The 23,985-nt window shown below is 48.1% G+C and overlaps 1 protein-coding gene across 1 annotated transcript; it reads right to left on the bottom strand.

Moving 5' to 3' along the window:
- Positions 1–901: 901 nt before the first annotated feature.
- Positions 902–22,208, bottom strand: LOC106597150 (glypican-5). The gene is made up of 3 exons (XM_045711365.1): positions 21,616–22,208; positions 1,362–1,891; positions 902–1,179 (listed from the first exon to the last, which is right to left on the bottom strand). Exons 2-3 carry the CDS (start codon positions 1,872–1,874, stop codon positions 937–939), a joined length of 756 nt encoding a protein of 251 aa, XP_045567321.1. The 5' UTR covers positions 1,875–1,891; positions 21,616–22,208; the 3' UTR covers positions 902–936.
- Between the last annotated feature and the right edge of the window lie 1,777 nt (positions 22,209–23,985).

Genomic DNA, 23,985 nt, shown 5'->3' with positions numbered 1-23,985 from the left:
TTCACTTATGCTGGTGACTGGTTGGTTTTATGTTATTCACTTAGTCTGGTGACTGGTTGGTTTCATGTTACTCACTTAGTCTGGTGACTGGTTGGTTTCATGTTATTCACTTAGTCTGGTGACTGGTTGGTTTCATGTTATTCACTTAGTCTGGTGACTGGTTGGTTTTACGTTATTCACTTAGTCTGGTGACTGGTTGGTTTTATAGGAGTTATTCACTTAGTCTGGTGACTGGTTTGTTTTATGTTATTCACTTAGTCTGGTGACTGGTTGGTTTCATAAATGTTATTCACTTAGTCTGGTGACTGGTTGGTTTCATAAGGACGTTATTCACTTAGTCTGGTGACTGGTTGGTTTCATGTTATTCACTTAGTCTGGTGACTGGTTGGTTTCACGTTATTCACTTAGTCTGGTGACTGGTTGGTTTTATAAGGACGTTATTCACTTAGTCTGGTGACTGGTTGGTTTTATGTTATTCACTTAGTCTGGTGACTGGCTGTTTTATAAAGACTGGATGGTTTTATAAGGACGTTATTCACTTAGTCTGGTGACTGGTTGGTTTTATGTTATTCACTTAGTCTGGTGACTGGTTGGTTTCACGTTATTCACTTAGTCTGGTGACTGGTTGGTTTTATAAGGATGTTATTCACTTAGTCTGGTGACTGGTTGGTTTCATGTTATTCACTTAGTCTGGTGACTGGTTGGTTTCATAGGCGTTATTCACTTATTCTGGTGACTGGTTGGTTTTATGTTATTCACTTAGTCTGGTGACTGGTTGGTTTCACGTTATTCACTTAGTCTGGTGACTGGTTGGTTTTATAAGGACGTTATTCACTTAGTCTGGTGACTGGTTGGTTTTATGTTATTCACTTAGTCTGGTGACTGGTTGGTTTCATGTTATTCACTTAGTCTGGTGACTGGTTGGTTTCATGTTATTCACTTAGTCTGGTGACTGGTTGGTTTCATGTTACTATGACAATCTAACGGGTGACGACGACAACGCCTCACCAAACACCTCACCTGTGCAGAGAGGTGTGGTCCGTTCTTCTGAGCGTGTGCGACTGCGTCGTGGACGACGGCGTGAACTCCCAGCAGCACTTGCTCCAGGTCCTGAGTTCCGTGCATGCGGGCCGACAGCCCCTCTAACGACCTTTCGAATTCTCTCCAATGGGGGTCCACCTCAAATCAAAATCACAATTCTATTTACAACCTTTCCGGTAAAAGTAAAAAAAAAAAAAAAAAATCACATGAAAACAAGAATCCATAAGAGAGATGAATAGATAACAAGCAGAATAATATATAGAATAGTGGTATTATTATTATTATTATTATTATGTGTAAAACAACAAAGCCAGGGTTACCTCAGCCATGCTAGCCAGACAGCCTCGCATCACGTTGAGGCAGTAGCCCATACAGGGTTTAGACAGGGTGAATCCGTGACAGTGGGGACAGTACTGCATCCTGAGCAGAGCTTTACGACACTCCCTGCTAAACACCAGGTGGTCCGTGGTGTTGATCACCTCTACGCCGAGGTGCAACGCCTGTAACAGCACGCGACCTTCGACCCCGGACCTCCCGATCTGATTGGCTAGGAGTCCTGGAGAGGCGCCGAACGGGGTCAAATCGCGGCGGGCGGAGCGGACGCACTCGGCGTAACCGGGGGTGACGTGGCCGAGGTTGACGAGGCGGTTGTAGACCAATGGGAAGAGAGCGTCGAAGAAGCGGCTGGTGACGTCGTCAACATCGAGGTCGGAGCCGATGAGGAAGAGGCCGACGTAAGCGAACAACTCTCTCACCAGACCCGACGCCTCCCCGGCCATGTTACGGTACGACGCCTGGAGGACCAGGTTGGTGAGGTTCTCTGATGCCTTCATCACAGACTCAAAGGTTTCTACAGGAGGAGAGAGAGAGGGGAGAGGGGGAGAGAGAGGGAGAGGGGGGAGAGAGAGGCAGAGGGGGAGAGAGGCAGAGGGGGAGAGAGAGAGATGGTTAATACTAGAGGACCAGGTTGGTGTGGTTCTCTGATGCCTTCATCAGAGACTCAAAGGTTTCTACAGGAGGAGAGAGAGAGGCAGAGGGGGATGGAGAGAGAGGCAGAGGGGGATGGAGAGAGAGAGAGAGAGAGAGAGAGAGAGGAGAGAGAGAGAGAGAGAGAGAGAGAGAGAGAGAGAGAGAGAGAGAAACCTCCTCTCCCGCTTCATCTCTGCTAAGTCATCTCGACAGACACTGACGTAATGATTAAGCCATTTGAGAACAGTTTCAAGACCCTCTAAGGAAAACTCCCAAAGGCCTGTGACCACACAAACAGAATTGTTCGAGAGAAGGAATGTAGGTGGATGTACACAGAAGTTTCTCGCAAATTGGTGTGGATCTGGGTGACGAATGACATGAGGATACCAATATGGCCATTTCATTATTTCAGATGTCTCTCAGGAGAGAGAGACAGAGACAGAGAGACAGAGAGACAGAGAGAGAGCATGGGAGAGAGCTGCACCATAATGTAGGGACCAGCCAAACAGGAAAGCCCCGTGATGGAGTCAACCATCTTGCTGGCTTGTTTTATCACCGCTGTTACTGTCATAATGAAGACTAGATTTCATTACATAGTGCTCTCCCCCCCCCTCTCCCTCTCTCTCTCTCCCTCTCTCTGTCTCTCTGTCTCTCTCCCTCCCTCCATTGTTGACAGTGTTGGTGAGAGGCTGTGTGCCCACTGTTCAATTCTCTCTTCCTGAAACCGTTTTAAATCATCTTTGATATAAATGTCTGCATTATCTTCAGGATGTTAGAAAACCATCAAAGTTAAGTCCCTGCCCATTAGGTTTTATGGGGTATTTCCCGTTTGCCATGTCAGGAAGAAACCAAATGAAATTCTGTAACTTATCCCCCATGAGTTCCTGCCTCTTATTGGACAATACTACATCTGTTCTGATAGGAAACTTGAACAGTCTGTAGAGAGACCAAGTGTTCACTTAGCTGGTCAGAATACTACATCTGTTCTGATAGGAAACTTTAACTTTAAACCTTTTAATAAGGCATGTTCTGTGGCCAAGAGTCCCCTCCTCCTAAACTAACCCAGAATCCACTCCCCCGTCCCCAAAATAACCCAGAGTCCCCTCCTCCCTAAAATAACCCAGAGTCCCCTCCTCCCTAAAATAACCCAGAGTCCCCTCCTCCCTAAACTAACCCAGAGTCCCCTCCTCCCTAAACTAACCCAGAGTCCCCTCCTCCTAAACTAACCCAGAGTCCCCTCCTCCTAAACTAACCCAGAATCCCCTCCTCCCTAAACTAACCCAGAATCCCCTCCTCCTCCTAAACTAACCCAGAGTCCCCTCCTCCTCCTAAACTAACCCAGAATCCCCTCCTCCTCCTAAACTAACCCAGAGTCCCCTCCTCCTCCTAAACTAACCCAGAATCCCCTCCTCCTCCTAAACTAACCCAGAAACTCCTCCTCCTCCTAAACTAACCCAGAATCCCCTCCTCCTCCTAAACTAACCCAGAGTCCCCTCCTCCTCCTAAACTAACCCAGAGTCCCCTCCTCCTCCTAAACTAACCCAGAGTCCCCTCCTCCTCCTAAACTAACCCAGAGTCCCCTCCTCCTCCTAAACTAACCCAGAGTCCCCTCCTCCTCCTAAACTAACCCAGAGTCCCCTCCTCCTCCTAAACTAACCCAGAGTCCCCTCCTCCTCCTAAACTAACCCAGAGTCCCCTCCTCCTCCTAAACTAACCCAGAGTCCCCTCCTCCTCCTAAACTAACCCAGAGTCCCCTCCTCCTCCTAAACTAACCCAGAGTCCCCTCCTCCTCCTAAACTAACCCAGAGTCCCCTCCTCCTCCTAAACTAACCCAGAGTCCCCTCCTCCTCCTAAACTAACCCAGAGTCCCCTCCTCCTCCTAAACTAACCCAGAGTCCCCTCCTCCTCCTAAACTAACCCAGAGTCCCCTCCTCCTCCTAAACTAACCCAGAGTCCCCTCCTCCTCAAACTAACCCAGAGTCCCCCTCCTCCTACACTAACCCAGAGTCCCCTCCTCCCTAAACTAACCCAGAGTCCCCGCCTCCCTAAAATAACCCAGAGTCCCCTCCTCCTACACTAACCCAGAGTCCCCTCCTCCTACACTAACCCAGAGTCCCCTCCTCCTAAACTAACCCAGAGAAGTCCCCTCCTACTAAACTAACCCAGAGTCCCCTCCTCCCTAAAATAACCCAGAGTCCCCTCCTCCCTAAAATAACCCAGAGTCCCCTCCTCCTACACTAACCCAGAGTCCCCTCCTCCTAAACTAACCCAGAGGAGTCCCCTCCTCCTAAACTAACCCAGAGGAGTCCCCTCCTCCTAAACTAACCCTAACCCAGAGTCCCCTCCTCCTAAACTAACCCTAACCCAGAGTCCCCTCCTCCTAAACTAACCCAGAGTCCCCTCCTCCTAAACTAACCCAGAGTCCCCTCCTCCTAAACTAACCCAGAGTCCCCTCCTCCTAAACTAACCCAGAGTCCCCTCCTCCTAAACTAACCCAGAGTCCCCTCCTCCTAAACTAACCCAGAGTCCCCTCCTCCTAAACTAACCCAGAGTCCCCTGCTCCTAAACTAACCCAGAATCCCCTGCTCCTAAACTAACCCAGAATCCCCCTGGTTATTACCGTGCTAGAACAAGAGAACTGCTGCCTGCCTCCTGGACACGTGAGACTGAGTTTCAGTTGATTTATTCACAGATAAAACTGAAGAAATCTGTCTGTGTCCCATAGGACAGCCATAGGGCCGTGGTCTAAAGTAGTGCACTATATATGGAATAGGGTTCTATAGGGCCCTGGTCTAAAGTAGTGCACTATATAGGGAATAGGGTTCTACAGGGCCCTGGTCTAAAGAAGTGCACTATATAGGGAATAGGGTTCTATAGGGCTCTGGTCTAAAGTAGTGCACTATATAGGGAATAGGGTTCTATAGGGTCCTGGTCTAAAGTAGTGCACAATATAGGGCCCTGGTCTAAAGTAGTGCACTATATAGGGAGTAGGGTTCTATAGGGCCCTGGTCTAAAGTTGTGCACTATATATAGGGAATAGGGTTCTATAGGGCCCTGATCTAAAGTAGTGCACTATATAGGGAATAGGGTTCTATAGGGCCCTGGTCACTAATAGGGTATACTATGAGACACACAGCCATCCTCTCTAATAGGGTATAATATGAGACAGCCATCCTCTCTAATAGGGTACACTATGACACACAGCCATCCTCTCTAAAAGGGTATAATATATGAGACAGCCATCCTCTCTAATAGGGTATAATATGAGACACAGCCATCCTCTAATAGGGTATACTATGAGACAGCCATCCTCTCTAATAGGGTATAATATGAGACACAGCCATCCTCTCTAATAGGGTATAATACGAGACACAGCCATCCTCTCTAATAGGGTATACTACGAGACACAGCCATCCTCTCTAATAGGGTATACTACGAGACACAGCCATCCTCTCTAATAGGGTATACTACGAGACACAGCCATCCTCTCTAATAGGGTATAATACGAGACACAGCCATCCTTTCTAATAGGGTATAATACGAGAGACAGCCATCCTCTCTAATAGGGTATAATATGAGACAGCCATCCTCTCTAATAGGGTATACTATGAGACACAGCCATCCTCTCGAATAGGGTATACTATGAGACACAGCCATCCTCTCTAATAGGGTATAATATGAGACACAGCCATCCTCTCTAATAAGGTATAATACGAGACACAGCTATCCTCTCAAATAGGCTATGCCCTGAGACAGCCATCCTCTCTAATAGGGTATAATATGAGACACAGCCATCCTCTCTAACAGGGTATAATATGAGACAGCCATCCTCTCTAATAGGGTATAATATGAGACACAGCCATCCACTCTAATAGGGTATAATATGAGACACAGCCATCCTCTCTAATAGGGTATGAGACAGCCATCCTCTCTAATAAGGTATAATACGAGACACAGCTATCCTCTCAAATAGGCTATGCCCTGAGACAGCCATCCTCTCTAATAGGGTATAATATGAGACACAGGGCAGGGGAGAGGATGAGACACAGAGCAGGGGAGAGGATGAGAGAGGAGAGCAGGGGAGAGGAGAAGAGAGCAGGGAGAGGAGAAGAGAGCAGGGGAGGAGAAGAGAGCAGGGGAGAGGAGAGCAGGGGAGAGGAAGGCAGGGGAGAGGAGAGGAGAGCAGAGGAGAGGAGAGGAGGGCAGGGGAGAGGAGGGCACTGGAGAGGAGGGCAGGGGAGAGGAGGGCAGGGGAGAGGAGGGCAGGGGAGAGGAGAGCAGGGGAGAGGAGGGCAGGGGAGAGGAGAACAGGGGAGAGGAGGGCAGGGGAGAGGAGGCCAGGGGAGAGGAGGCCAGGGGAGAGGAGGCCAGAAGAGAAGAGGCCAGAAGAGAAGAGGCCAGAGGAGAGGAGAGCAGAGCAGGGGAGAGCAGAGCAGGGGAGAGGAGGGCAGGGGAGAGGAGGGCAGGGGAGAGGAGAGCAGGGGAGAGGAGAGCAGGGGAGAGGAGAGCAGGGGAGAACACTACTACTCTGGTCAGGAAAACATGGGTGGAGAGAGGAGCAACAAAGTGGTCCTACACAAGCCTAGGTACTCTCAGGAAGTGTGTGTATTAGTAGGTACACACACACACACACACACACACAAACACACACACACAAAACACACACACACAGTAAGTGTGATTGCTCAACTCCACTGCCGACTGGTAGGAACTTTCAGAAGCAGCAATAACAACTCAACAACCCCTCAGTTTAAGAGCCAGAGTCAAATAGAAACGGACCATAAGGACCCTTTCATGACTTCTGAAAGCAGCTCTGTGTGAGGGAGGAGCTGGGAGGTCAGAGAGGCTGTGTGAGGGAGGCCAGAGAGGCTGTGTGAGTGGGCCAGAGAGGCTGTGTGAGGGAGAAGCTGGGAGACCAGAGAGGCTGTGTGAGGGAGAAGCTGGGAGGCTGTGTGAGGGAGAAGCTGGGAGGCTGTGTGAGGGAGAAGCTGGAAGGTGTTATAGGAGCTCCACTTTGACTGACAAATTTCCTTTGGACTCGTTGGATGCTGGACTGTTCTCTGTTATTCAATGTGTTTGTCTGAGCTAATAACAGTAAGGCACAAAATCATTTAATCCCCAAAAAACATTTGTATACATTTTTGTTAATACTTTCATACCATTGGGTCATTCCAGGCCTGTACGCCAGGAAGCTCTAACAGCCTATCATACCATTACACAGGGAGAAGACGAGGAAGAGAGACAGAGAGACACAGGGAGGAAGCCTGCGAACGACTGGTTCAGTCTACATGAAGCCTGCGAACGACTGGTTCAGTCTACATGAAGCCTGCGAACGACTGCTTCAGTCTACATGAAGCCTGCGAACGACTGCTTCAGTCTACATGAAGCCTGCGAACGACTGCTTCAGTCTACATGAAGCCTGCGAACGACTGCTTCAGTCTACATGAAGCCTGCGAACGACTGCTTCAGTCTACATGAAGCCTGCGAACGACTGCTTCAGTCTACATGAAGCCTGCGAACGACTGCTTCAGTCTACATGAAGCCTGCGAAACGACTGGTTCAGTCTACATGAAGCCTGCGAACCACTGCTTCAGTCTACATGAAGCCTGCGAACCACTGGTTCAGTCTACATGAAGCCTGCGAACCACTGGTTCAGTCTACATGAAGCCTGCGAACCACTGCTTCAGTCTACATGAAGCCTGCGAACCACTGGTTCAGTCTACATGAAGCCTGCGAACCACTGGTTCAGTCTACATGAAGCCTGCGAACCACTGGTTCAGTCTACATGAAGCCTGCGAACCACTGGTTCAGTCTACATGAAGCCTGCGAACGACTGCTTCAGTCTACATGAAGCCTGCGAACGACTGCTTCAGTCTACATGAAGCCTGCGAACGACTGCTTCAGTCTACATGAAGCCTGCGAACGACTGCTTCAGTCTACATGAAGCCTGCGAACGACTGGTTCAGTCTACATGAAGCCTGTGAACGACTGGTTGAGTCTATATGAAGCCTGGTTCAGTCTATACAAAGTCTGCTTCAGTCTATATGAAGCCTGTGAACGACTGGTTCAGTCTATATGAAGGACAAAATGGTTTGTGTTACTGGAAGACGGAGACAGTAACAGTCGTGGACTCAGCAGTCCACAGCGTTCTGCAGGGACAGACGACTCATGAGGAGAGAGCCAGGGATGGTCAATTAATGACAGTGGATTGATCCTTTGTCCCTCCTGAGCTACGGAGAGTCCTCAAGGAGTTTCTAACTCTATTCCCCGTCAGGAGGGACTCAGGGAAGAGGGCCGTACCATTACTAGTCACCCTCTCACCACACATGTAGTGACAGGAAGAGGAAGAGGGCCGTACCATTACTAGTCACCCTCTCAACGCAGATGCAGTGACAGGAAGAGGAAGAGGGCCGTACCATTACTAGTCACCCTCTCAACGCAGATGCAGTGACAGGAAGAGGAAGAGAGCCGTACCATTACTAGTCACCCTCTCAACACAGATGCAGTGACAGGAAGAGGAAGAGGGCCGTAAAATTACTAGTCACCCTCTCAACACAGATGCAGTGACAGGAAGAGGAAGAGGGCCGTACCATTACTAGTCACCCTCTCAACGCAGATGCAGTGACAGGAAGAGGAAGAGGGTCGTACCATTACTAGTCTCCCTCTCAACACAGATGCAGTGACAGGAAGAGGAAGAGGGCCGTACCATTACTAGTCACCCTCTCAACGCAGATGCAGTGACAGGAAGAGGAAGAGGGCCGTACCATTGCTAGTCACCCTCTCAACACAGATGCAGTGACAGGAAGAGGAAGAGGGTCGTACCATTACTAGTCTCCCTCTCAACACAGATGCAGTGACAGGAAGAGGAAGAGGGCCGTACCATTGCTAGTCACCCTCTCAACGCAGATGCAGTGACAGGAAGAGGAAGAGGGCCGTACCATTACTAGTCTCCCTCTCAACACAGATGCAGTGACAGGAAGAGGAAGAGGGTCGTACCATTACTAGTCTCCCTCTCAACACAGATGCAGTGACAGGAAGTGGAAGAGGAAGAGGGTCGTACCATTACTAGTCACCCTCTCAACGCAGATGCAGCGACAGGAAGCGGAAGAGGGCCGTACCATTACTAGTCACCCTCTCAACGCAGATGTAGTGACAGGAAGAGGAAGAGGGTCGTACCATTACTAGTCACCCTCTCAACGCAGATGCAGCGACAGGAAGAGGAAGAGGGCCGTACCATTACTAGTCACCCTCTCAACGCAGATGCAGCGACAGGAAGAGGAAGAGGGCCGTACCATTACTAGTCACCCTCTCAACGCAGATGCAGTGACAGGAAGAGGAATAGGGTCGTACCATTACTAGTTACCCTCTCAACACAGATGCAGTGACAGGAAAGGGAAGAGGGCCGTACCATTACTAGTCACCCTCTCAACACAGGTGCAGTGACAGGAAGAGGAAGAGGGCCGTACCATTACTAGTCACCCTCTCAACGCAGATGCAGTGACAGGAAGAGGAAGAGAGCCGTACCATTACTAGTCACCCTCTCAACACAGATGCAGTGACAGGAAGAGGAAGAGGGCCGTACTATTACTAGTCACCCTCTCAACACAGATGCAGTGACAGGAAGAGGAAGAGGGCCGTACCATTACTAGTCACCCTCTCAACGCAGATGCAGTGACAGGAAGAGGAAGAGGGTCGTACCATTACTAGTCTCCCTCTCAACACAGATGCAGTGACAGGAAGAGGAAGAGGGCCGTACCATTACTAGTCACCCTCTCAACGCAGATGCAGTGACAGGAAGAGGAAGAGGAAGAGGGCCGTACCATTACTAGTCACCCTCTCAACACAGATGCAGTGACAGCAAGAGGAAGAGGGTCGTACCATTACTAGTCTCCCTCTCAACACAGATGCAGTGACAGGAAGTGGAAGAGGGCCGTACCATTACCAGTCACCCTCTTAACGCAGATGCAGTGACAGGAAGAGGAAGAGAGCCGTACCATTACTAGTCACCCTCTCAACACAGATGCAGTGACAGGAAGAGGAAGAGGGTCGTACCATTACTAGTCTCCCTCTCAACACAGATGCAGTGACAGGAAGTGGAAGAGGAAGAGGGCCGTACCATTACTAGTCACCCTCTCAACGCAGATGCAGTGACAGGAAGAGGAAGAGGAGTTATAGTGTTCCTCCTGCTACCGTGGTAACCGTCACCACCCTGCACTCTAATTTAACACCGTTCATTACTACCACAGACAGACAGTCACAGGAAGTACAGTCACAGGAAGTACAGTCCAGTTAAAAGGTCATTACTACCACAGACAGACAGTCACAGGAAGTACAGTCACAGGAAGTACAGTCAAGTTAAAAGGCCAGAGGAGGAAACGAATGGTCCCATTTGTTATGTACGAGAGAGAGACAGAGAGACAGAGTGGAGAGTGAGAGTGAGAGTGAGAGAGAGAGAGAGAGAGAGAGAGAGAGAGACAGAGACGGAGAAAAATAGACAGAGAGAGAGAGAGAAGAGAGACAGAGGGGAGAAAGAAATTGAGACTCCCACATCCGCAATTCTGTCGGCGAGACATCAACAAATAAAACTGACTAGAAAACGTTACTCCGAGCTTTCTTTACATATAAAGGCTTTGACAAAACCCCACATATCAAAAGGACTTGATTGTCAATGTAACTGTTGTCCTTATGGAAAAATAACAGCTGATTTAGAAGGGCCCTTTCTATTGGTGGACTAAAGTTGAACGGACCAATCCTTTCCAACCTCGTGTAGTTCACTGGTGCTTCAAAACCTGTTACATCCTCTAGCCTCACTAGTCTGGCTCACCACCAATCTCCCTCTGTCCCTCTGTCCCTCTGTCCCCCTGTCCCTCTCCCTCTCCCTCTGTCCCCCCGTCTCCCCCTCTCCCTCTCTCCCTCTAACCTCACTAGTCTGGCTCACCACCAATCTCCCTCTGTCCCTCTGTCCCTCTGTACCCCGTCCCCCTGTCCCTCTCTCTCTCTCTCCCTCTGTCCCCCTGTCTCCCCCTCTCCCTCTCTCCCTCGAACCAGACTAGAGAGGTTAACCACCAATCTCCCTCTGTCCCTCTCTCCCTCTGTCCCTCTGTCCCTCTGTCCCCCTGTCCCTCTCCCCCTCTCCCCCTCTCTCCCTCTCTCTCCCTCTCTCTCCCTGTCCCCCTGTCCCCCTGTCCCTCTGTCCCTCTAGCCTCACTAGTCTGGCTCACCACCAATCTCCCTCTGTCTCTGTCCCTCTCTCCCTCCGTCCCTCTCCCTCTGTCTCTCTCTCCCTCTCCCTCTGTCCCTCTCACCTCACTAGTCTGGCACACCACCAATCTCCCTCTCTTTCTCTCCCTCTGACCCTCACCCTGTACCTCTCTCTCCCCCTCTGACCCTCACCCTGTCCCTCTCTCTCTCATTAACCTTTCTCTCCTACTACAGAATCAGTCTCCCCTGAGGGGCTGGTCTTCATTAACCTTTCTCTCCTACTACAGAATCAGTCTCCCCTGAGGGGCTGGTCTTCATTAACCTTTCTCTCCTACTACAGAATCAGTCTCCCCTGAGGGGCTGGTCTTCATTAACCTTTCTCTCCTACTACAGAATCAGTCTCCCCTGAGGGGCTGGTCTTCATTAACCTTTCTCTCCTACTACAGAATCAGTCTCCCCTGAGGGGCTGGTCTTCATTAACCTTTCTCTCCTACTACAGAATCAGTCTCCCCTGAGGGGCTGGTCTTCATTAACCTTTCTCTCCTACTACAGAATCAGTCTCCCCTGAGGGGCTGGTCTTCATTAACCTTTCTCTCCTACTACAGAATCAGTCTCCCCTGAGGGGCTGGTCTTCATTAACCTTTCTCTCCTACTACAGAATCAGTCTCCCCTGAGGGGCTGGTCTTCATTAACCTTTCTCTCCTACTACAGAATCAGTCTCCCCCTGAGGGGCTGGTTGTGTATCATCTCCAGGTCATAAAGTCCCTCCACGTCTCCAGGACAATACCCAGGCTGCCCCAGGACAATGCCCAGGCCGGCGCCTCCTGAGTGGGTCACTGGAAGAGCTCTATTCCTCTCTCCCAGGTTTGTCCTGGGACCATGGCAACCTGTGCTATCCCAGGGTCCCGCTGGGTTGGCGACATGAACACTGACAAGGGGCCGCTATTAAATCAGGGGGTAGAGAGGTGGGGTGGACGATGAGACATAAGGTATACATGGAACCGAGATAGGAGAACAGACTGGACCAATTACCTTAAAGGAGGTGACTGACTATGTCTCTGTCCACCATTTCTTTGGTAGAACAAACAGCAGCCAGGTGGTCTAAACACCCGACCTGTCTTCCTAACTCGGCTGCTGGTGTCTCCACGTCCCAGACAGTAACTGACCTGGCGTCTCCACGTCCCAGACAGTAACTGACCTGGCGTCTCCACGTCCCAGACAGTAACTGACCTGGCGTCTCCACGTCCCAGACAGTAACTGACCTGGCGTCTCCACGTCCCAGACAGTAACTGACCTGGCGTCTCCACGTCCCAGACAGTAACTGACCTGGCGTCTCCACGTCCCAGACAGTAACTGACCTGGCGTCTCCGCCCCAGGGCCTAGAGGCCGCCCCAGAGCCCGCCCCAGGGCCTAGAGGCCACCCTTTGCATTGACAGCTCTGCACACTCTGGGCATAATAAATGAAGAAAAACCCTTGAATGAGAAGGTGTGACTGGTACTCTATCTATCTATCTATCTATATATATATATCTATCTATATATATATGCCTGCCTGCCTGCCTGCCTGCCTATCTGCCTGTGTGGAGCGTGTCTGTCTGTCTGTCTGCCTGCCTGCCTGCCTGCCTGCCTGTCTGTCTGTCTGGTGAGCGTGTTTGTCTATCATTCCATGTGTAGCCAGGTGATGTCATAACCATCTGGTGGACAAAAATACTTTCTCCAAAACCTTCCCAATTAAATGTTAACTGTAAAGTAGTAGATCGGTAGGAAGTAGATCAATCAGGAGGAAGTAGATCAGGGGGAAGTAGATCGGGAGGAAGTAGATCGGGAGGAAGTAGATCGGGAGGAAGTAGATCGGGAGGAAGAAGTTCAGGGGGAAGTAGATCAGTAGGAAGTAGATCAATCAGGGGGAAGTAGATCGGGAGGAAGTATATAATTTGTATGTATTATTTGTTATTTCCAATCTTTTCCATGAACTGAGCAGCAGCAGTACAGAACCATCACCAGACCGGCTCATTAGATGGAACATTCCTCACTGGCCCGATGAGCCATTAAAGGGCCCGATGAGCCATTAAAGGGCCAGATGAGCCATTAAAGGGCCCGATGAGCTATTAAAGGGCCAGATGAGCCATTAAAGGGCCAGATGCACAATTAAAGGGGAATTACACTCAAAAATTCTTCCAGACCTAAAACAAATTGTCTTGTGTGATTTCAGCATTGACTCAGAACATCCCATTTCGTCGTTTCTCTGTGAACAACTAATTTAAGAGTGAAAAATAAAACAGAATTTGGGAAAATATATAACAGAATTTTACTGATTTTAAAAGGGCCCCCCCTTAGAGTTGTTTATCAACCATTATTCTACCATAAAGCACAGTGTACTACTTCCTCTAGTACACTAAGGACCAGGGGAAGAGTTGACAACACTACTTCCTCTAGTACACTAAGGACCAGGGGAAGAGTTGACAACACTACTTCCTCTAGTACACTAAGGACCAGGGGAAGAGTTGACAACACTACTTCCTCTAGTACACTAAGGACCAGGGGAAGAGTTGACAAGACTACTTCCTCTAGTACACTAAGGACCAGGGAAGAGTTGACAAGACTACTTCCTCTAGTACACTAAGGACCAGGGAAGAGTTGACAACACTACTTCCTCTAGTACACTAAGGACCAGGAGAAAAGTTGACAACATAGTGCACTAAGGACCAGGGAAGAGTTGACAACACTACTTCCTCTAGTACACTAAGGACCAGGGAAGAGTTGACAACACTACTTCCTCTAGTACACTAAGGACCAGGGAAGAGTTGAGAACACTACTTCCTCTAGTACACTAAGAACCAGGGGAAGAGTTGACAACATAGTGCACTACTTCCTCTAGTACACTAAGGACCAGGGAAGAGTTGACAACACTACTTCCTCTAGTACACTAAGGACCAGGGAAGAGTTGACAACACTACTTCCTCTAGTACACTAAGGACCAGGGAAGAGTTGACAACACTACTTCCTCTAGTACACTAAGGACCAGGGAAGAGTTGACAACACTACTTCCTCTAGTACACTAAGGACCAGGGAAGAGTTGACAACACTACTTCCTCTAGTACACTAAGGACCAGGGAAGAGTTGACAACATTGCACTACTTCCTCTAGTTCACTAAGGACCAGGGGAAGAGTTGACAACATAGTGCACTACTTCCTCTAGTACACTAAGGACCAGGGAACCAGGACTTCAGATGGAAAGAACCGGCAACAAGCATCAGTCCTCCAGGACTTCAGATGGAAAGAACCGGTAACAAGCATCAGTCCTCCAGGACTTCAGATGGAAAGAACCGGCAACAAGCATCAGTCCTCCAGGACTTCAGATGGAAAGAACCGGCAACAAGCATCAGTCCTCCAGGACTTCAGATGGAAAGAACCGGCAACAAGCATCAGTCCTCCAGGACTTCAGATGGAAAGAACCGGCAACAAGCATCAGTCCTCCAGGACTTCAGATGGAAAGAACCGGCAACAAGCATCAGTCCTCCAGGACTTCAGATGGAAAGAACCGGCAACAAGCATCAGTCCTCCAGGACTTCAGATGGAAAGAACCGGCAACAAGCATCAGTCCTCCAGGACTTCAGATGGAAAGACCCGGCAACAAGCATCAGTCCTCCAGGACTTCATATGGAAAGAACCGGCAACAAGCATCAGTCCTCCAGGACTTCATATGGAAAGAACCGGCAACAAGCATCAGTCCTCCAGGACCTCAGATGGAAAGAACCGCCAACAAGCATCAGTCCTCCAGGACTTCAGATGGAAAGACCTGGCAACAAGCATCAGTCCTCCAGGACTTCAGATGGAAAGACCTGGCAACAAGCATCAGTCCTCCAGGACTTCAGATGGAAAGACCTGGCAACAAGCATCAGTCCTCCAGGACTTCAGATGGAAAGAACCGGCAACAAGCATCAGTCCTCCAGGACTTCAGATGGAAAGAACTGGCAACAAAAGCATCAGTCCCCCAGGACCTCAGATGGAAAGACCTGGCAACAAGCATCAGTCCTCCAGGACTTCAGATGGAAAGACCTGGCAACAAGCATCAGTCCTCCAGGACTTCAGATGGAAAGAACCGGCAACAAGCATCAGTCCTCCAGGACCTCAGATGGAAAGAACCGCCAACAAGCATCAGTCCTCCAGGACTTCAGATGGAAAGACCTGGCAACAAGCATCAGTCCTCCAGGACTTCATATGGAAAGAACCGGCAACAAGCATCAGTCCTCCAGGACCTCAGATGGAAAGAACCGCCAACAAGCATCAGTCCTCCAGGACTTCAGATGGAAAGTCCTGGCAACAAGCATCAGTCCTCCAGGACTTCAGATGGAAAGAACCGGCAACAAGCATCAGTCCTCAAAACTCAAGATAGACAGCGTTGCCCTAGAGCACACAAAGAATGACACCTACCTCGGCCTAAAACATCAACACTACAGGTAACTTCCACAAAGCTGTGAACGAGCTGAGAGACAAGGCAAGAAGGGCCTTCTGTGCCATCAAAATGAACATAGAATCTCAATTAGGATCTGGCTAAACACACTTCAAATCAGTTATCGAACCCATTACCCTCAATGGTTGTGAGGTCTGGGGTCCGCGCTCACCAACCAAAAATTCACAAAAAAACGGGACAAACACCAAATTGAGACTCTGCATGCAGAATTCTGCAAAAATATACTTTGTGTACAACACAAAACCCCAAATAAGGCATACAGAGCAGAATTAGGACGATACCTACTAGTTAACAAAATCCTGAAGAGAGCTGTTAATTTCTACAACCACCTAAAAGGAAGCGATGCCCAAACCTTCCATAACAAAGCCATCACCTACAGAGAAATGAACCTGGAGAAGAGTCCCCTAAGCCAGCTGGTCCTGGGGCTCTGTTCACAAACACAAACAGACCCCACAGAGCCCCAGGGACAGCAACACAATTAGACCCAACCAAATCATGAGAAATCAAAAAGATAATTACTTGACACATTGGAAAGAATCAACCAAAAAAACAGAGCAAACTAGAATGTTATTTGGCCCTAAACAGAGAGTATACATTGGCAGAATAGCTGACCACTGTGACTGACCACAAATTAAGAAAATCCTTGACTATGTACAGACTCCGTGAGCATAGCCTTGCAATTTAGAGAGGTCGCCATAGCCCTATCTTCTCTCGAGAGCCAGGTCTGCCTTTGTGGAAACTGAGCTTCACTTCCTGTCAAATGTATGACTACATCACAGACACATATTTCCCACAGACCCAGAAAGAATTAAAAAATAAAATAAAATCAAAACATTGATATACTCCCATATCTGTTAGGTGAAATATCACAGTGTGCCATCACAGCAGCAAGATGTGGGGCCTGTTGCCACAAGAAAAAGGGGGCAATCAGTGAAGAACAAACACTGTAAATACAACCCATATTTATGTTTATTTTCCCTTCATACATCAACTACTTGCATATTTTTACAACACTGTACAGAGACAATAACATGTCTATTCTTTTAAAAAATGTTTGTGAGTGCCATGTTGTTAACTGATGTTTCCCTTGTTCATTTTCATTTTGTTTGTCTACTCCATTTGCTTTGGCAGTGTAAACATATATTTTTCCCCATGCCAATAAAAGCCCTTTGAATTGAACTGAAGGGAGGCAGAGAGGAAAGAGAGAGGCAGAGAGGTGGAGAGGAGAGGCAGAGAGAAGAGAGAGAGAGGCAGAGAGGAGAGAGAAGCAGAGAGGAGGGAGAGAGGCAGAGAGGTGGCAGAGAGGAGAGAGAGAGAGGCAGAGAGTGAGAGAGGCAGAGAGGAGGCAGAGAGGGAGGCAGAGGTGGCAGAGAGGAGAGAGAGAGAGGCAGAGAGGTGGCAGAGAGGAGAGAGAGAGAGGCAGAGAGTGAGAGAGGCAGAGAGGAGGGAGAGAGAGGCAGAGAGTGAGAGAGGCAGAGAGGAGGGAGAGAGAGGCAGAAAGGAGGGAGAGAGAGGCAGAGAGGCAGAGAGGAGAGAGAGAGAGGCAGAGAGTGAGAGAGGCAGAGAGGAGGAGTGAGAGAGAGCCAGAGAGAGGCAGAGAGAGAAAAGGAGGAGGCAGAGAGGAGAGGCAGTCCGAGCAGCAGCCAGCCCACAGCTCAGCTATATTTACTCAGCGGTCCATTGTCTCTCAGCACCAGACCCATAGACAACACTAAAAGAAGCTTATCATTCTTCCACAGATGTTGCAGTTGGACGAGACGTCAGATGGACGAGACGTCAGGTGGACGAGTGGACGAGACGTCAGGTGGACGAGACGTCAGGTGGACGAGACGTCAGGTGGACGAGACGTCAGGTGGACGAGACGTCTGGTGGACGAGACGTCTGGTGGACGAGACGTCTGGTGTTACGGTTGGACGAGACGTCTGGTGGACGAGACGTCTGGTGGTACGGTTGGACGAGACGTCTGGTGGACGAGACGTCTGGTGGACGAGACGTCTGGTGGACGAGACGTCTGGTGTTACGGTTGGACGAGACGTCAGGTGGATGAGACGTCAGGTGGACGAGACGTCTGGTGTTACGGGTGGACGAGACGTCAGGTGTTACGGGTGGACGAGACGTCAGGTGGACGAGACGTCTGGTGTTACGTCTCTGCCCCCTCTTTATCTCTGCTTAGAAAAACTCAGTGGTCCAGTAGAACTGAACCCCGTTCACTCAGTGGTCCAGTAGAACAGAACCCCGTTCACTCAGTGGTCCAGTAGAACAGAACCCCGTTCACTCAGTGATCCAGTAGTACAGAACCACGTTCACTCAGTGGTCCAGTAATACAGAACCACGTTCACTCAGTGGTCCAGTAGAACAGAACCACGTTCACTCAGTGGTCCAGTAGTACAGAACCACGTACACTCAGTGGTCCAGTAGTACAGAACCACGTTCACTCAGTGGTCCAGTAGTACAGAACCACGTTCACTCAGTGGTCCAGTAGTACAGAACCACGTTCACTCAGTGATCCAGTAGAACAGAACCACGCTCACTCAGCGATCCAGTAGAACAGAACCACGTTCACTCAGCGACCCAGTAGAACAGAACCACGTTCACTCAGTGATCCAGTAGAACAGAACCACGTTCACTCAGTGACCCAGTAGTACAGAACCACGTTCACTCAGCGATCCAGTAGAACAGAAACCCGTTCCCTCAGCGATCCAGTAGAACAGAACCACGTTCACTCAGCGACCCAGTAGAACAGAACCACGTTCACTCAGTGGTCCAGTAGTACAGAACCACGTTCACTCAGTGGTCCAGTAGAACAGAACCACGTTCAGAAACATCTATAAAACAACAGGTCAACCAGCTCTGTGTGGTATGATGATGATGGCATCGTGGATAGTGACGCTAAAATAACAAACCATGCTACTCTACAATATCTGGGAGATGAATCAAGAGAGAGAGAGATATTTTTTATCTTCATAGTTTCAGAATTAGTCACAGAGGCAGTGTTTCCCCTAGTTAGATATTCCAGGTGGAGTGCGGAGACCAACAAAACAACACCCAGGGCCTCTAGTTATGGAAGCACACAGACGATTGTCTGACGCCAAAAACAATCAATCAATCTAAAATAATCAAATTCAGACACATACATCTTTCAAAAAACAAGTGAGAAAGAAGCATTTAATGTATTGAGTTGAACTAAGTGATGAATCTGTCTTGTTTACTTTAAACTTTAAAACGTAAATAAAGGAGGTGTTTATCTCCTGAACAAGCCGCACAGACAGCTAGAGAACAGTACTGTTGTTCTGAACACCGAAACACTAACTAAAAATATCATGTGATCTTTAGAACCTCCAACAACAACAAAAACAGCGAGCGCCCTATATCCTGGAATTACAACCCCAAAAAACATGGCTGCGTCTGAAATAGCACACTATATACACTGGTCAAAAAAAAAGGTAGTGGACCGACAGAGGGAATAGGAAGCCATTTCAGACGCATATCCAACCACAAATACAGAGCTGGACAAAGTGCCTCCAGCGTCGGGACGGCAGCTGCGTCAACAGAGATGAATATTATCTTTCAGCTAATGGCTTCTGGAAATGTTCTCTAGTCAAGTGCATTGTCCAAAACACATGAGGGAATGATGTGAATTAAAAAGGTATGGGATCTGATGGCCTCATCAGAGACCCTACAGAGGCCCATAGCTACTGAGGCCCCATAGATAGAATACTGAGGCCCTGTAGATAGAATACTGAGGCCCATAGCTACTGAGGCCCCATAGATAGAATACTGAGGCCCCATAGATAGAATACTGAGGCACATAGCTACTGAGGCCCTGTAGATAGAATACTGAGGCCCTGTAGATAGAATACTGAGGCCCATAGCTACTGAGGCCCCATAGCTACTGAGGCCCCATAGCTAGAATACTGAGGCCCCATAGATAGAATACTGAGGCCCATAGATAGAATACTGAGGCCCATAGCTACTGAGGCCCTGTAGATAGAATACTGAGGCCTGTAGATAGAATACTGAGGCCCATAGCTACTGAGGCCCCGTAGCTAGAATACTGAGGCCCCGTAGATAGAATACCGAGGCCCCGTAGATAGAATACCGAGGCCCCGTAGATAGAATACCGAGGCCCCGTAGATAGAATACCGAGGCCCCGTAGATAGAATACCGAGGCCCCGTAGATAGAATACCGAGGCCCCATAGATAGAATACCGAGGCCCTGTAGATAGAATACTGAGACCCATAGCTACTGAGGCCCTGTAGATAGAATACTGAGACCCATAGCTACTGAGGCCCCATAGATAGAATACTGAGACCCATAGCTACTGAGGCCCCGTAGATAGAATACCGAGGCCCTGTAGATAGAATACTGAGGCCCTGTAGATAGAATACTGAGACCCATAGCTACTGAGGCCCCGTAGATAGAATACTGAGACCCATAGCTACTGAGGCCCCGTAGATAGAATACCGAGGCCCTGTACATAGAATACTGAGGCCCTGTAGATAGAATACTGAGGAAATATAATACCAATGCAGATTAATTACAAAAAAATATTTTCTCTCTGTCAAGTGCCGCAACACTATGACCCCAGCCCGTTTTGACAGAGTCTAAAAGGAGTACGATTCCCTTGGCTTTAAGTAAACATCCAACCCGAAAACAAGGCTCATCTTGAAAACCACCTGTACCTTTCACATTCCTCTGACAAAATCAGCCTAAACAGGCCTGTAATAATAGCAGATACAGCAGCCTCGGCCCACAGAATTTATTTAACCAATAAGGCCCGAGGGGGGTGTGGTATATGGCCAATATACCACGGCTAAGGCCTGTTCTTATGTACAACGCATCGCCTGGATACAGCCCTTAGCCGTGGTTTATTGGTCATATACCACAAATCCCAGAGGTGCCTTTTACTATAATAAACTAGTTACCAACTTAGAGACGTGTAAAAAAAATGTTTTTTTTAAATAAAAGTATTTTGTAATATCCATGGTATTTCAGCCAATCAGCGTTCAGGTCTCGAACCACGCAGTTTATAATAACAGTTAGATAACCAATGGGATGACAGAACATGTAGTCATGGTAATCAATACAGTTAGATAACCAATGGGATGAGAGAACATGTAGTCATGGTAATCAATACAGTTAGATAACCAATGGGATGAGAGAACATGTAGTCATGGTAATCAATACAGTTAGATAACCAATGGGATGAGAGAACATGTAGTCATGGTAATCAATACAGTTAGATAACCAATGGGATAGAGAACATGTAGTCATGGTAATCAATACAGTTATTTAACCAATGGGATGAGAGAACATGTAGTCATGGTAATCAATACAGTTAGTAGAAGGTAATATACTAACTAATCAGGATCCATAGATCTACAGAATACAGGCTAAGGCAGTTTGCCATAGGTCTACAGAATACAGGCTATGGCAGTGTGCCATAGGTCTACAGAATACAGGCTACGGCAGTTTGCCATAGATCTACAGAATACAGGCTACGGCAGTTTGCCATAGATCTACAGAATACAGGCTACGGAGAATACAGGCTACGGCAGTGTGCCATAGGTCTACAGAATACAGGCTACGGCAGTGTGCCATAGGTCTACAGAATACAGGCTACGGCAGTGTGCCATAGATATACAGAATACAGGCTACGGCAGTTTGCCATAGATCTACAGAATACAGGCTACGGCAGTTTGCCATAGGTCTACAGAATACATACTACGGCAGTTTGCCATAGGTCTACAGAATACATACTACGGCAGTTTGCCATGGTTCTACAACCCCAGCCATGTATGACTGAATAAACCACGTCTTGAGACCGTCATCCAAAGCAGTCACTTTGGCAACTCTTGATATAAAAATGGTAAAGAAACGTGCAGATATATTAAATCAATGTATAAATGTATAAAAATTAAATAAATACCTTCTCTCGGTCTCTCCGGCAGGGATTTCACTGGTCCAATCTGCCGCAGATGAAAAACTTTGCGCACTTCATCACAGCTCGCTAGACTTGCCGAACTGAGCCCAACACAAGCAGCAGATGAGGTGTTGTATTCCCTTTTTTAAAACCCAGGTCGATGTTACACAAAATTCACTATCTAATATTTTTAAAAAGTTATAAACATTCCGCCATTCCTTCGATCACAACATCCACATTTTCAAGGTTTCCTGGATCAGCGACGATGGGGGAAAAAAAATGACCTGAAATGTTCTCAAAACAATTTAAAAAAAAAACTAAACCCTGAATGAAGTTACAGCAGTAGTCGTTGAGAGTCATGGGACTGCAGAGGAACTCGACGGTGGCATGTTGAGAGCGATTTTGGACGTGACTGGATCCGTGAAGGGGAATGAGAGGAATGGGCGGAACCATACCTGAGACAGAACCACTGGAGAACACTACAGCCAACAGTGGGGTGCAGAGCCATCTCGTGGATAACCCTTAGAGCAGCAGCCTAAAACAATTGACATTTTAGTCATTTTAGCAGACGCTCGTATCCAGAGCGACTTACAGTAGTGAATGCATACATTTTAATACATTTTCTTTTTCTCCGTACTGGTCCCCCCGTGGGAATCGAACCCATAACCCTGGCGTTGCAAACACCATGCTCTACCAACTGAGCCACATCTAAAACAATTAGTATTATAGTCTACTACTACAGCATGGCTAGACTGTAACAAACCGTTTGGTACAGTTATGGATCAGACCGTTTCTATGGATTTCCATAGGCCAACTAAACGCCTTTTTGGGGCAATGGGTATGAGCTTTATGGCGTCCACATTACGCACAGGTGATTTCCGTTTAGAGCCAGTGGCGTCCACATTACGCACAGGTGATATCCGCTAAGAGCCAGTGACGCTGGACAAAGGGTATGAGCTTTATGGGGTCCACATTACTCACAGGTGATTTCCGCTAAGAGCCAGTGACGCTGGACATGAGCTTTATGGCGTCCACATCACGCACAGGTGATTTCCGCTAAGAGCCAGTGACGCTGGACAATGGGTATGAGCTTTATGGCGTCCACATTACGCACAGGGGATTTCCGCTAAGAGCCAGTGACTCTGGACAATGGGTATGAGCTTTATGGCGTCCACATTACGCACAGGTGATTTCCGCTAAGAGCCAGTGACGCTGGACAATGGGTATGAGCTTTATGGCGTCCACATTACGCACAGGTGATTTCCGCTAAGAGGCAGTGGCGAAGGGAACGTTAGTTTTTGATCAACACTTGATATAAAAAAAATACATCATTTACAAAACAGAATGTATAGAAATTACTTTATTTAACCAGGTAAGAACCATTCAGGTTAAAACATGTTTTACTATTTTGCAAGGGCGACCTGGCAAGGCAAAACGGGAAAATAACAGCGTGTACATAAAATACTACAGTAAAATACAAAATACACACAAAATATAAAAAGTGTCACAAGTTACAGATACAATCGAAGATTAGAAACAATTGCAGCTAAATCACAGTGTTGTGGATCAGAGTCTTAAAAACAGGCAAGGACACTACCTCCCCTACCTCCACCACCTCCCCTAACGTTTAATGTCTTTTGAAGCATGTTCGAGGATGAAGGGGCATTATGGGGAAAAAAATAGCCTTAGGAACAGACAAGGACAGCAGCGACTGAACGAAGACCGTACTGAGTGACTGATCTGGTCAGTAAAGAACACAGATGCACAGGGACTTGTCCCGTCAATGCTTTGTACCATTAGTGTGAAAGCCCTTTAGCCTCCTAGTGGAGAGAGAGGTCCACTGCACCATTAGTGTGAAAGAGCTTTAGCCTCCTAGTGGAGAGAGAGAGGTCCACTGCACCATTAGTGTGAAAGCATTTAGCCTACTAGTGGAGAGAGAGGTCCACTGCACCATTAGTGTGAAAGCCCTTTAGCCTCCTAGTGGAGAGAGAGAGGTCCACTGCACCATTAGTGTGAAAGCCTTTAGCCTCCTAGTGGAGAGAGAGAGAGGTCCACTGCACCATTAGTGTGAAAGAGCTTTAGCCTCCTAGTGGAGAGAGAGGTCCACTGCACCATTAGTGTGAAAGCCCTTTAGCCTCCTAGTGGAGAGAGAGAGAGGTCCCTGCACCATTAGTGTGAAAGCCCTTTAGCCTCCTAGTGGAGAGAGAGAGAGGTCCCTGCACCATTAGTGTGAAAGCCCTTTAGCATCCTAGTGAAGAGAGGTCCACTGCACCCTAACAAATCACAGTGATCTGACTTATCTAAATCCAATCAAACTTTGTCACATGCACCGAATACAACAAGTGTAAAAAAATATATTTTATATATATATATATA

This window comes from Salmo salar, unplaced genomic scaffold, assembly GCF_905237065.1.
Source record: "Salmo salar unplaced genomic scaffold, Ssal_v3.1, whole genome shotgun sequence".
Lineage (NCBI taxonomy): Eukaryota > Metazoa > Chordata > Actinopteri > Salmoniformes > Salmonidae > Salmo > Salmo salar.
Note: the sequence above shows the minus strand (reverse complement) of the source record. Positions and strands in the feature narration are given on the sequence as shown.